At 37.1% G+C, this 13,327-nt stretch overlaps 1 protein-coding gene across 4 annotated transcripts; it reads left to right on the forward strand.

Moving 5' to 3' along the window:
- Positions 1-913: 913 nt before the first annotated feature.
- Positions 914-13,224, forward strand: atf7ip2 (activating transcription factor 7 interacting protein 2). 4 transcript variants are annotated; one of them, XM_058416478.1, is made up of 12 exons: positions 914-1,043; positions 2,228-2,298; positions 2,618-2,749; positions 4,603-4,689; positions 6,890-6,939; positions 9,625-9,665; positions 9,811-9,869; positions 9,976-10,018; positions 10,693-10,748; positions 10,857-10,887; positions 10,993-11,060; positions 11,868-13,224. In XM_058416478.1, exons 1-12 carry the CDS (start codon positions 1,037-1,039, stop codon positions 12,270-12,272), a joined length of 1,050 nt encoding a protein of 349 aa, XP_058272461.1. In that variant the 5' UTR covers positions 914-1,036; the 3' UTR covers positions 12,273-13,224. The 4 variants fall into 4 exon arrangements, with proteins under 4 accessions (XP_058272461.1, XP_058272481.1, XP_058272472.1 ...); XM_058416498.1 differs by having other exon boundaries at positions 10,996-11,060; XM_058416489.1 differs by having other exon boundaries at positions 10,696-10,748.
- The last annotated feature ends 103 nt before the right edge of the window (positions 13,225-13,327 follow it).

The raw sequence follows: 13,327 nt of genomic DNA on the forward strand, positions 1-13,327 counted from the left end.
AGGGTCACGTTACTGCCTTCAGCTACAGACCGTAAAGCCCTTCAGTGGTTTAAAACGCCTCGCACCCGAATCATGGACTATTTACCCTTCTCCCATCCAGAAGGCGCTTCCTGTGGCTTAGCGCCCGCACAAACAGACTGAGAAATAGCTTCTTCCCTGTGTCTGTTTCCTTACTGAAGAGCTGATCACACTGATACACTGTAATATCTGTGTTAATTTACTTTACCTCACTGATATACACCTGGCATCTTTGCACTACAGAAATTTAAAAAAACGTTTGCACTACTGTATTTTTATCCTGTATATAACAATACTATTTAAACATGCATTATATATATATATATATATATATATATATATATATATATATATATATATATATATATATATATATATATATATATATACTCTGCACAGTGACAAGACAATAAAGTTGAATCTAATCTAATCTAGTTAGAATTCCAAGACAATCATGTGACATGGAATGCAAATAATGGATATTTTACACCATTTAATGTTATTTAATTTGTGCTTAACTAGCTAGATTTAGAGGTAGATATAGCTACTAAATGTTGAAATAATTAAAAATTAAAATGCACGAGACAGACCACGCCCACAAGAGATTTACCACAGGGGTGAGCCTAAAGCATTAAATACTTTTTGTGATTATAGTAATGGACCAATCAACATCTTTTGACCAATTAGAATCCAGATATACAGATTTATGTAACTGATTAATTGGATGAACTTTATACTGAAAAAAACCTACAGTTTCTATCGTATTTTATTCTTCACTCTAGTCGATTGCTATGCTAAACTGAAAAAAAGGGAGGGAAAAGTGGTACAGATTCCAAATCAGCCAATCAGAGCAGGAGCTAATCCTAAGCCCGCCCACTTCCAAAAAGAAGCCACGCCCCCTGTCCCTGGTTTGATCCGTTACTGTAAACTGAAGCAGCAGCTTGAGGTGGGAAAAAAAAAAACAGCGTGTGATTTCCCACTGAGGCGGGCTGGACATTTATTTGCGGTGTTTTACAAAATGACCAGTGAGTAAAAATATATTTTTTTTACATTTATTTACAAAAGGAAAGCGAAAAAAGACATCGCGCGGGTTGAATGGAAGCTATCACCAGGAGCTAGTGCTATATTGCTAGCCAGTTAGCCCTGCAGTGCTATTATTCATGCACTTAAAGGCTACAAATATAACGAAGAAGTACTCAGACTTCAAGCAGATATTTGGTTAATATTACAAATATATAGATATTAAATATAGGCGTTTAGGATACATGAACTTCCGGTGAACGTTAGCTGTTTACAAGAGGTAGCTGACGGAATCTAGCTAGCTAGCTGGCTGGAGCAAGCTGGACTGAACGTTATCACTGTAAAATTGAAGATAAATACATTTTTATCATGTATGAATTAATAAACTCCAGCAGTTTTTTTTAACACGCTAAACATATCGGTTATCCTGTATATCTGGTTGCACAAAAAACAGTTGTTAATATAAGACATATATGGTGTAATAGCCAGCAAAGGTGAGGTTATAAAGATTACTTTTCAACTGTTTACATGTTTTAATATTCAAATGTTAAATATGCAATAATCAGTCGTTCTTAAGGTGTTTTTTGTCACCGTGTCGTTTCATTGTTTAGTAGTAGCCGTCCATCAACTTTTGGAAGAATTTGGGCTGTGTTCCAAATCGCTCGTTTAGTCAAAGTCGTAGTGCCCTAAGTAGGGAGTAGATTCCGTTACGTCGTGGTATACGTAGTGCACTTTTACACACAGTAGTGAGCTTTTTGGGATACGGCCCTCGATGTTGCTTAATCACTAGAACCATTAAATTTAATATGTAATTTAAATTAAGTAAACGAATTGGGATTAAGAAATAATAATAATAATAAGAAGCACAAAAATGTTTTAAATCCACATAAAGTATAGGTAAATGTTATTGTTATTATTTTTATTATTGTTATTATTTTTAGGCAAGTTATTAATCAGGGTTTTTGGTACTTATACGTTATTATTTAAAATCTGATTTTTATTTATTTATTTTTATTGCATCTATTGGTTTAAACATTTAACACCGGTTCATTTGATTAGGACATCTGAGGTTAGATTTAAAGCTGTGTAAATTTCTGCTTGTTTATTGTAACCCCAAACTTGGTCCAAAATGAATAAATAATAGTTAAGGTCTAATAATATAATAAATTCTTTCTTCCTTTTTTTCCAGGTATGAAAGGGAGACGATGCGATGAAGGATCTGAAAAATCAAGTGCCGCTGGAACCTTCTCCACGGCCCAGGTGATAGATCAGTCACAGTAAACAGGGTTTAACACTTAATCTAGAAGCGGAGAGGTTTTTAACATGACTGAGGAACACTACCGAGCTGAAAGAGGTGTCTGAACATTACTCAAGTGTCTGCTGAAGCTAGGAGAGAAATAAATTAGATTGGATAAAAAAAAATGGAAGGAAGCAGGATAAGAAGTAATTCAGAAGCAGAGGAAAATCAATATTGCAAGTCTATTGCTTATAAATCATTTCACTGATTGCGTCTCTGGTTATTAACATATTATATATTACATATAATTGTGTGTGTGTGTGTGTGTATGTATGATGGCAGGTCCAGGAGCTGATCTCCAAAGAGGTCCAGTCTGCCCTGGAGCAGTCAGACAAAACGATGAAAGCCCTGATGGAGAGAATACAGGAGGCTGAGAGTGAACCCAAATACGACACCAGACTTCGGAAGCTCGAGGTGAGTATGCAACAGAAGAGCGTTATGGTAAATAAAAAGATCATCAGATTTAATCCTTCTGATTCCAACACCACTTTGACCAGACAAGCCCAGTCAAGCAGGTTAAAAACCAAGTATACAGACTGGATAAATGCTGTATGTAAGGTCTATTACAATCAGTGCTGATTGTAAGTAACGAGTTACTCGAGTTGAGAAGAACATCTCAACAACCTTCTGCCTCACAGTGTCCAACCCCTGTTTATATTATTTTTCCTTATCTTTAATGATATCTTCAGCCAAAATTCCCCTAGTCGAGACGAAGTTAGGACCTTTTCCGAATACAATTATATTCTACTTTTTCGTTTTCCATTATAATCTTTAATGCCATGTATTTCAAAAAATGGGCGTTTCCTTTATCCCCATCACTGAGGTTTTTACTGCTTATATTGTGAATCATCTATGTTTGAGGAGACATCACGGGTAAGTCTCTGAGCCACTCTTCTTTTCCCCGTTAATTATTTGATCAGTGTTTTCTTGTGTCCTTCCTTTGACCCGTGTTGACCTTGATTTACATCAAATGTGCTCCAACAAAATGTGGACTCCCACAGATCCCAGTTCCTAGTTTCTAAAGGGTCCAGCACTACTGAGAGCACTCGACCTGTTCTTGACTTCCACTTCAGCAGAGCTTCGATTGATGCCGTGGTTCAAACTACATCTTTTTCTAACGAGCCTTAATGCTGTAACGGTTACTCTACTGGCTGACCAAAGCCTTAACAGGCACACTTAGACATCATGTCCCTCCTGTTGGCTAAAACCTTATACTATTAGATCATCAAACAGAGGTGGTGTCTGTGAACTACACAATATTGCCAAAAGTTTTGGGAGACCCCTCCAGATCATTGAATTCAGGTGTTGTTTTTCAGCGGGTGGGCTCGGCCCATTAGTTCCAGTGAAAGGAACTCTTAATGCTTCAGCTTCATACCAAGACATTTGGGGATGACCCCTTCCTCTTCCAACATGACTGCACACCAGGGCACAAAGCAAGGTCCATAAAGACATGGATGAGTGAGTTTGGTGTGGAGGAACTTGACTGGCCTGCACAGAGTCCTGACCTCAACCCCATAGAACACCTTTGGGATGAATTAGAGTGGAGACTGTGAGCCAGACCTTCTCGTCCAACATCAGTGTGTGACCTCACAAATGTGCTTCTAGAAGAATGATCAACAATTCCCATAAACACACTCCTAAACCTTGTGGAAAGCCTTCCCAGAAGAGATGAAGCTGTTATAGCCGTAAAGGGCGGGACAACTCCATATTACATTCATGTGCATGTAAAGGCAGGTGTCCCAAAACTTTTGGCAATGTGGTGTACTCATGATGTCTTTCTGTCTTCTACACTTACACAAACTGATACAGGCTCAAAAATACTACCACAGTGTACACAACTGCCGACTGTAATCATTAGTCTATGCTAAAGGATCCAAAACCCTACATCATCTTTCTTTAACAAACATCAATATTTTTTATTTCTCACAACTAGTCTAGAAGAAGTGCTTACATATTATAAATTATACTTTTCTACAGCCTCAGCACAATACGTAAAAATGCCTTCCTGTCCATAGTGCTAGATTCTGTTTGCTTGAGCCTCCTGTCAATCATTTTACAGACACACCCATCATTTTACAGACACACCCCATCTTGGCTGTAAATCAGTCAGAGAGCCCAGCGCAGCCAGGTAATACACCTGTGAGCTCACTGTCTCTGTCTTAAAGACAAGAAACATCATCAATCCAAACACTCACTCACAGCCGGCGTTGGTAAATTTCACCTTTAAAATGTTTGTTTGTTTGTTTATTTCTATTTCCTTTTTCCAGGCACACATCAGGAAAGTGAAGCGAAGAGGCGACTCCGTGTTTGCAGACTTACGGAAACGCAGAAGCTTGGATGTGACCCAGGATCAGGTAAAAGGTCACCGGCGTGTATGAAATGACGTTTCGTCACTCAATACAAGCATTTAAGGGTTAAAGGAGTACATTTGGATAGAGCGCTGTCTCCTCCCACTCACTACGCAGATCTAATATAGCGTGCAACTCCCAGACCTCCAGTTTAGCACTGAGCTCCAAAGTGACGTCTTCTGACATTACGCTAAAATCATAAATCTTTGAAGCACACAGTTTAGACTCAGGTCAAAATTTCAGGTAGGAGGCGTGGCTTAAATCCAGAGGAATGAGACCGGGTCTGTTTCAGTTCTTTACGCGGGTGAGAACACAGCAGGTGAGAGCGCTCTGATCCGACAGTGGCCGAGCGAGGCGTTCTCTTCCCTCCTCTTATTAATGAACTCTATTGAGAAAATGATCCGACTCTGAGTCGACTCACCTGCAAGAAGTGAATCAGTTGCCTTGTGTTTAGTTTATTTTAGGTTGTTTTTTTGTTTTGTTTTTTCCAAAGCTGCAGTGCTTTGGAACACTGAACATCTCACAAAGTGAGATGAAATATACGGTTAATTATTGAATCGTTTATCCAAAACACGGCTTGTATTGTTAAAAAGCAAAGTTAAAGCGATGTCAGCTTTCCTTTTCCTTTTTTAAGACTCTTTCTTTCTGATAAATTTCTGATAAATATTCAGCTCGAGTCAGTAAAAACGAGTCACCATGACTGATTATTAGCATAATGAGGAAATCTATATAAGAAATAAACTTGCTTTTCTCACTTTTCTGTAACTTGTTTAATTTACTCGTGAATCAGATTCTCGTGACGAGACTCTGCTCATTAGAGCGGTGTATGAACTATTCTAGGATTCATATCGAGTGTGTAATTATGACTGTAAGACACACACATGAGTCATGTGTACACAGAGATGAGTCATGAGGTCAGGAGAGATATTCTTACCAGCAGCAGTGACGGGGAGAAGAGAGGAATAAAATCGTTTTAAAACTCAGGAGGGAGCCGTGATCATCACAATCCACACCAAACAGGATTTAGTTAGTTAGTTATTTATTCTTCGTGACATTTACACGACCGCTCGTCACTTATCCTGGGAATTACACACTTTCACCTATCTCTTTTTAGTCTTTTACTTTTTAGTTTAGTTTGTGGTTAAGTGGGCGGGGCTTCGGAATGGGTTGATTATAAGTATTGGCACCCCCACACTTTTCTGTCACTCGCATTAATGATTACATTTTGCCAAATTTTTGTTATTTTATAAAAAAAAAAAAAAAAAAAGTGTCTTTGCTTATGCCGAGTTCACACTGCACGATTTTAAGTCGCCGACTGGTTTTGTGAAATTGCAGACAAACACCCTAAATCAAGGCAAATCGGAGCTCTTGCATGCGAGTGACAATTGCGCAGTGTGAATGACCAAAGATGCGACCTAACCGAGTTGCCGATGAGTCTGCAAATATTTGGCACGCTAAATATCTGGACCTGTCGGCGACTCAAAATCCTGCGGCGTGAAAGGAGCTCTGACCTCGACGATGACAATGAGAGAGCGAGATACAGGGCAGCGGTCAGTTCGGGGAGGAGTTACAGACCACAATATCAGCAAGCACGGCTTCGGTTGAAGCACAATATTATAGTTTAATAGAGACTATAGGTTTTTATCAGGAAAAAAATGTCTTAAATATAGTTATATCAGAATAAATAAGCTTTACAATAGCATCAAACAGAAATAAAGCAGAAATATTTGCCTGACCAGCCGCATCAGCAGCAGCACATTGCAAAATTATTCATTTGTTATTATAATTATACAGAACGCACAATCCTTATTCCCTGCACTGACCATTTGGATCGCAAACTTTTTGCGTGGTTCCATTTCCAGTCTGGTACCAGACCTCAGATCTCACGTGTGATCTCGCATTATTTCCTGATCATTTCTGGAGTATGTTCGGTTGTGAAACGCAGTTTGCGGAGCAGACAGAGTTGTGTATTGTTTAGCCATGCAGTGTGAAACCTCCCGTCACCGATCCATCGTGCAGTGTGAACACAGCAGGGACTGAATGCTCCCCTGGATAGTCATGCCGTTAGTTAACCCCGCCCACTCTGACGTCATAGACATGAATTAAAATTATGTGTCCAAACACAGAGTGTGTTTTTAAACTTATATTTTATTTGTGTGTGTGTATGTGTGTGTGTGTGAATTCTTTCACTGCCACTGGATCCCAGAATCTCATCCCAACACCTGAGATAAAAACAAAGGAAAAATCCAGGACCAGGTACTACTACTACTACTACTACTACTTCTTCTTCTTCTTCTTCTTCTTCTTCTTCTTCTTCTTCTTCTTCTTCTTCTTACTTTTGTTATGTGTTGTCATATTTTTAAATTAGTAAATAACATTTATTAAAATTGTGTTATTACTATTTACTGAAACCACTAACCACTGAAAATCAGCATGTGGGCGGAGCTAGAAAGTGTGCAGCTTCCTGATTGGTTGAAATGTGTAAAATAACCTTTAAAAGCTTCTGATTAAATTGCTGCATTAGATTAAACCTCATTACTCCGAATTTCTGACCTCTACCCCTGACCCTTCAGTTCAGACAGACGTGTACAGGACTCTTCATTCAGCAGAGTTAGCTTGTTGCTAACAACACACTTGTTTATTTACTTATTTATTTATTTATTTGCCCAGGAAAGCAGTACTTGTATGAATTTCTCTGTTTACAAACAGATCTTGGCGTCAGGACTTTGTATTTTCAGATACTTGAGATCACACACAGAAAACGGAGCTTAAAAAAAAGTGGCTGTCTCGTCTCCAGGGTCTAATAATAGCGTGTGTTTGCCAGAGCCGCTTCCTGAAATGTGCAAAATGCAGCGTTTGGTTCGGTTACATCATCGCTAACACACTCGCTGTCTGCTGCATGGCGTATATATACACCCTATACACACACACACACACACACAGTGTGATCTCTCTGCTGTTACACTTTCTGACATTAAACTAAAGCCTTAAAAAGACCTTCATCTCAGATTTATATTTTGACAATTTATTTATTTATTTATTTCTGTTTAAGGTTATTTGCATTCAGTTCTATTAATCATTTATTTATTTATAATTTTTTTTTATTATTCATGGCTATTCTTAACACTCTGGGTTTTTTGCTTTGTTTTTTTATCAGCTTATTTATTTATTTGTTTGTTTGTTTATTTGTTTATTTCTATTTAAGGCTATTAATCTGTTTCTTGAGGCTGTGTGTGTGTTGAAAGGCTATTTGCATTCAGTTCTGTTAATAATTTATTTACTTATAAATGTAATTTTTTTAATTTATGGTTTTTCTTAATACACTCTTTTTATTTCTAATCAGTTTGTTTATTTATTTATTTATTTATTCATATATTTATTTGTTTGTTTATTTCTATTTAAGGCTATTAATCTGTTTCTCCAGGATATTTGTGTCTATTTGCATTCAGTTCTATTAATCATTTATTTATTTATTTATTTATTTATTTATTTATAAATCTTAATTTTTTTTATTATTCATAGTTATTCTTAATACACTAGGGTTTTTTTTCTTTGCTTTTTAATTTTTAATCAACATATTTATTTATTTATTTATTTATTTATTTATTTATTTAGCTGTTCGCAATCCTTTTTTCCCCCTTTTTTTCTTTCTTAATCCACATTATTTTGGTTCTCACTTCGGTGAGGGGTTTTCCTTTTTTTGTTTTTGCCCCCCCCTTTCCTTTGTGTGTGTGCGCATGTATGTTTAAAGGCCATTCTTAATCCTTTTTAATAATTTAAAGGCTTCTCTAAAACCTTATATATCAGCTCCTCTGCTTTAGTTTTGTTTAGTTCTGACATGAAGGCCAAAAAACACTGTAGGTCTGAATAATGAATAAAATCATCAGCGTTAGGTTTTTGTGTCTGTTCTTCATTTTAATAGAGAAATAAATAGATTTTAATGACATGGAGAGTTTTAGGGTTTTTGATGGGATATGATGATGACTGATGTCTTTTTCAGATGATTAACTCTGTGATATTGATGAGATTAGATCAGACTCCCTGATGCTAATGATCTGCTTTTACAGACTGGAGTGCATTAAATGGAAATCTGCTGTGTGAAAGGAAACACACTTTTCTGTTGATTATAAACAAACACTCGTTATGGATAATGATGAATTTAACACAGAGAAAAAACATGCTCATCCTTACGGATCTTCCCCATGCAACCTGGGCTTCCTGTTAATCTATCCAGCTTCCTGCTCTCTCTCTCTCTCTCTCTCTCTCTCTCTCTCTCTCTCTCTCTCTCTCTCTCTCTCTCTCTCTCTCTCTTTCTTTCTTTCTGTGTCTCTCTCTCTCTGTCTATCTCCCTCTCTCTCTCTCGCTCTCTCTCTAAACGCCTCTGTTTTTGGGAAGCAGAAAGATGTAGAGCTCTTGAACGCTGCACGCTACGTTAGTAAGATTCATGTGAAGCCTTCTACCCTAAAACACTTTGCTAAGTCAGTGAAAAACAAATTCGTCTTGTGTTCTCTGATGAATGGAGTGCGCCATTTTCTCCTCTGAAGGGTGAACAGTGCCACCTAGAGGCCACAAGAGGCTCTTTCCATCATTCTCTCTTCATACTAGTCCATGCGGTGTACAGCGCTGCTGAATCCTGCCTTCTGATTGGTCAGATTTGGGTCCTGTTAAACCGGCTGCAAAACTTTATCTCACACTCAAGTCAGAGATAAAACCTGCCGTGAGATCTATATATATATATAAATATATATATATTTGTATTATAGAGGATAAAGTTCTGCTATATCTCTAGCTGCTGTAGTGTAGGAGAGATGTTACATGGATGTGCCTCGATATACATGTGCCGTTACTAGAATCCAGAATCCTCATGAGTGTCTGAAAAATTAATTCATTTGTAATAATTAAAGTAGTTAATTATTTGTTGTTGTTTTTTTTTTTCCTCAGTTCTGCTAACGGAGGGATTTCAGGCTCATCCACATCAGGAGGTGTGTGTTCATCACTGACATCTCACCTCACACATCCAGCCGAGGTGGATTTATTTATTTTTATTAAATCAGTAACAAATCTCTCTCTCTTTCTGTCTGTCTCTTTCTCTCTGTCTCTCCCTCTCTCTCGCTCTTGTTATCGTAGACGTTGCCAGTGAAGGAGGCGCAGCGAGAAAACCTAAAGAAGGCTTCTGGCAGAGTTTGGTAGCTTTTCGTCTTCTTTTCCTCTTGTCACTCCATCTGTGGACTCGAGCGTGGCAGCTCGCTCCTCAGCTCCATCTGATCCATTTCTCTTTTCTTTCAATTCCAGCGTACGAAGAATCAGGTTGTGGACCTGACAGATGACGAAGAAGGTGCGTTCTGCTTGATTTTATTTGTGTGATTGTAAACCCAGAGCTGTCCTGAGGATCACACCAACCATGACCACAGCTTTTTTTAATTTTATTATAATGTGTTTATTTTTATTTATTATATTTTGTGCATTTTATAAACATGATACTTACACTCTTTTCACCATTTTTGAATTTCGCTTTGCTCTTCTTGTTTTCTTTTTTTTTTTAATTTATTATTTATTTTTAGATTTATATAAAGTTTGCATTTCTCTTTTTTCTAGAAACGCCTTTATTAAAAACTTTATTTATTGTTCTGCAATATATTATATATTTTTATGTATTATATTTGCTTATATTTATTTCTACATCTTGTTTTTATTTATTTATTTTTTATGTGTACCTTGTAGATCTTTTTCTTTTTTGAATTTAATTTGTTGCATTTTCCTTATATTCATAATGCATTTTGAGTTTATTGCATCATTTTTTTTATTATATTTACCTTCTAGTTTTTCTTCATTATTTATTTATTTTTTTAAAACTCTTTCCTCTTTCACTGTTTGAGTAAATTATAAATAAGACTGATGTGTAACTGTGTTTTATTATTACAATATTTTATTAGGATATGAACTGAGCTTCAGACGTTTGTATGCTGAACTGTGTGTGTGTGTGTGTGTGTGTGTGTGTGTGTTTGGAAGCAGTGTGCAGGCAAAATGGGACCAAGATCATCGATTCACCTCAAACCTCCTCACAGGTAACACTGCTCTTATCAGCCGCCTGGAACAATCATGTTTATTCTTTCTTTATTAATCTTTATATCTCTCTCTCTCTCTCTCTCTCTCTCTCTCACACACACATACAGGACGATGTGGACAGTAGACCGTCTCCACTGGGTATTATGAGGACTTGAATTTTTCAGATTTTATTCCATTTTGAAAATTGAATGTTGATTAAAGAATTAGTTTCTCTGTGTGGACTGACCGCTCGTCTGTCTTTAGCAGAAGCTCCTGAGATTCCTCGTCCTCTGATGTTGAAGAAGAAAACCCCTGAGGTTCAGGAAGCAGAGGTACGACCTGGTGTCATTGTGTCATTGTGTCATCGTCTTCTCACGGCAGAGTTTAGGATAAATGTTCTAAAAATGATTATATAACTCCGATGAGATCAGACATGTTTTTATTTAGCTAGTAGAGCGTAAAAAGGAAATTAATTATAAAATTAAAATTATAAAATAAAAAAAGTAAAAAAAAAAAAAAAACTTTTAAAAAGTAAAAATGGTGCATTAATTGTTACTTTAATTAGAAATAAAAAACTTTAATAAGATGATAAATATATAATAAAATATGTTCAAAAATTTTATATAAATAATATTATATTAATATAAGTAATAATATATAAGAAATTAAGTAAATAGATATTTCTTTTAAGTAATTTATATATTAATATATGTTTAATAGTAAACTTTAATAAATTTTATTGTTAATAAATGAATAATATATGTAAATTAATATATAAATAAAATTATATATTTAAAAAATTAATGATAAATGTGTGGAATTAAATGTGTGTAATTTTTACATTTTAAATGAAACCCAAAATATGTGAGAACAAGACACAAGGTTGGACAAGTTGGATTAAATACACACACACACATTTACACACGCGCGCACACACACACACACACACACACGTGTCTGGTTTATGTTTGTGTAAATTTTATTGTATCCTCTCTGATCATACACACTGTGTAGCGCTTGTGGGTTCACTTTTTTTTCTTCAATTTCTTGTATATTTTGTAAATAATGATATCAGGAGAGATTTTAATTTTTAAGTCCTCATAGACCCTGAACGTTTCTAACACTATATAATTTCCCAGGCATCCCTGCTGTCCAGACTTCCGCCTTTCCCTCACACTCCGTTCCCGCACCAGCTTCCCGCCGCCGCTGCCAGCAAGTCCATGCCTCAGAAGCCCGTGGTGAAAGTGGCGGCCATCAAAAACCCGCGAGGAATCGCTCTGCTGTGGAATGTGGAGGAGGAGGACCCGGACGCCGCCGCCATGGACTGCTACTACATCTACGTGACGCAGCAGCGCAGTGACGGAACCTTCTCCAAGTGGAAAACCATGGGCGTTATCAAAGCCATGCCTCTGCCCATGGCCTGCAGGGTGGCGGCCGGAAGCTCCAGAGACAAAACACTGTGTTTCCTCATCATCGGGAAAGACATGTACGGCCGCTACGGACCCTACAGCGACGTCCACATCGTGTGGGCCGGAGAAATGTGAACGCCTCCTCCTTTTTTCCTCTTTTTTATTGACTAAAGTGTCAGAGAGGCGAGCTGCTCAGCTCAGGAGAGACTTTTAAAAATTCTCGCTGGTGGTATTTTTTATTTTCTTTTATTTTTTTGCCGTCAGGTAATTTGTTTGATCTTGATACAATAAAATGTGTTCTGATGAAATTCTGTACTTCCTCAGTGAAACCTGCTTTATACGAGACCACAGCAGAACATCTGCAGGTAGAGGAAGATGCTCTTGTAACAGCTGGAAAATATGCAGGCAGGCAGGTGAGGTGTAGAGACACCAGTATTTATATTAAAAAAGGAGGTTTAATACTCGTATGTTTCAGTGGGAGCAGTTTGGGTTAAATACAGATTCCTTCTGTGGGTCCATTCGTGTTGAAAAAAACTGCCGCAGTTCTGTAAAAGGTTTAACATTTGTACAATTCCAAGATTTCTTTAAATCACATATGCTGCTATCTGGACGTAATTTTTTTTTAATCCTAATAAAAACATATAATAGTATTCTCCCTGAGAAGGATACTGTGATGTTCGTATTCACAATAACATTATTATTATTATTATTATTATTATTACTGATTCACGAAATCAAAATCTGTTGCAGTACCACCAGATAAACGCTAGGGGCAGTATTGCAGGTACAGATGTTCTCATTTTGGATAATCAGCATTACACACTGCCTCGCTAGTTAGAGGGCATTTTTTGTTGTTGTTGTTGTTTCTTAAGCAAGTGTACCACATTTCCTTCTCTCTCTCTCTCTCTCTCTCTCTGTCTGTCTCCCTCTCTCTTACTGTCTCTGTCGCCCTCTATCTCCCTCTCTGTCTCCCTCCCTCTCTCTCTCTTCCCTCCCTCTCGCTCTGTCTCTCTTTCTCCTTTTGTCTGTCTCCCTCCGCTTTAAAAGAGTTGTATGAAGATTTCTTAATAAAATTTTATTTTTTCCAGCACTGGTTTTGTGAGATAATTTATACTATATCTTGATGGTTTAGCTTGTAGATTAGATTCTCACATCCAGACCGACGTGTCCCGTAATGGTTTCTGTGAAAA

The sequence above is a fragment of the Hemibagrus wyckioides genome, linkage group LG02, assembly GCF_019097595.1.
Source record: "Hemibagrus wyckioides isolate EC202008001 linkage group LG02, SWU_Hwy_1.0, whole genome shotgun sequence".
Classification (NCBI taxonomy): Eukaryota; Metazoa; Chordata; class Actinopteri; order Siluriformes; family Bagridae; genus Hemibagrus; species Hemibagrus wyckioides.

Coding starts and splice junctions, on each gene's coding strand:
- atf7ip2 (XM_058416478.1), top strand. Junction 2,299..2,617: donor GAACCTTCTCCACGGCCCAG/GTGATAGATCAG, acceptor GTATGATGGCAG/GTCCAGGAGCTGATCTCCAA. Junction 9,870..9,975: donor AAGGCTTCTGGCAGAGTTTG/GTAGCTTTTCGT, acceptor TTTCAATTCCAG/CGTACGAAGAATCAGGTTGT.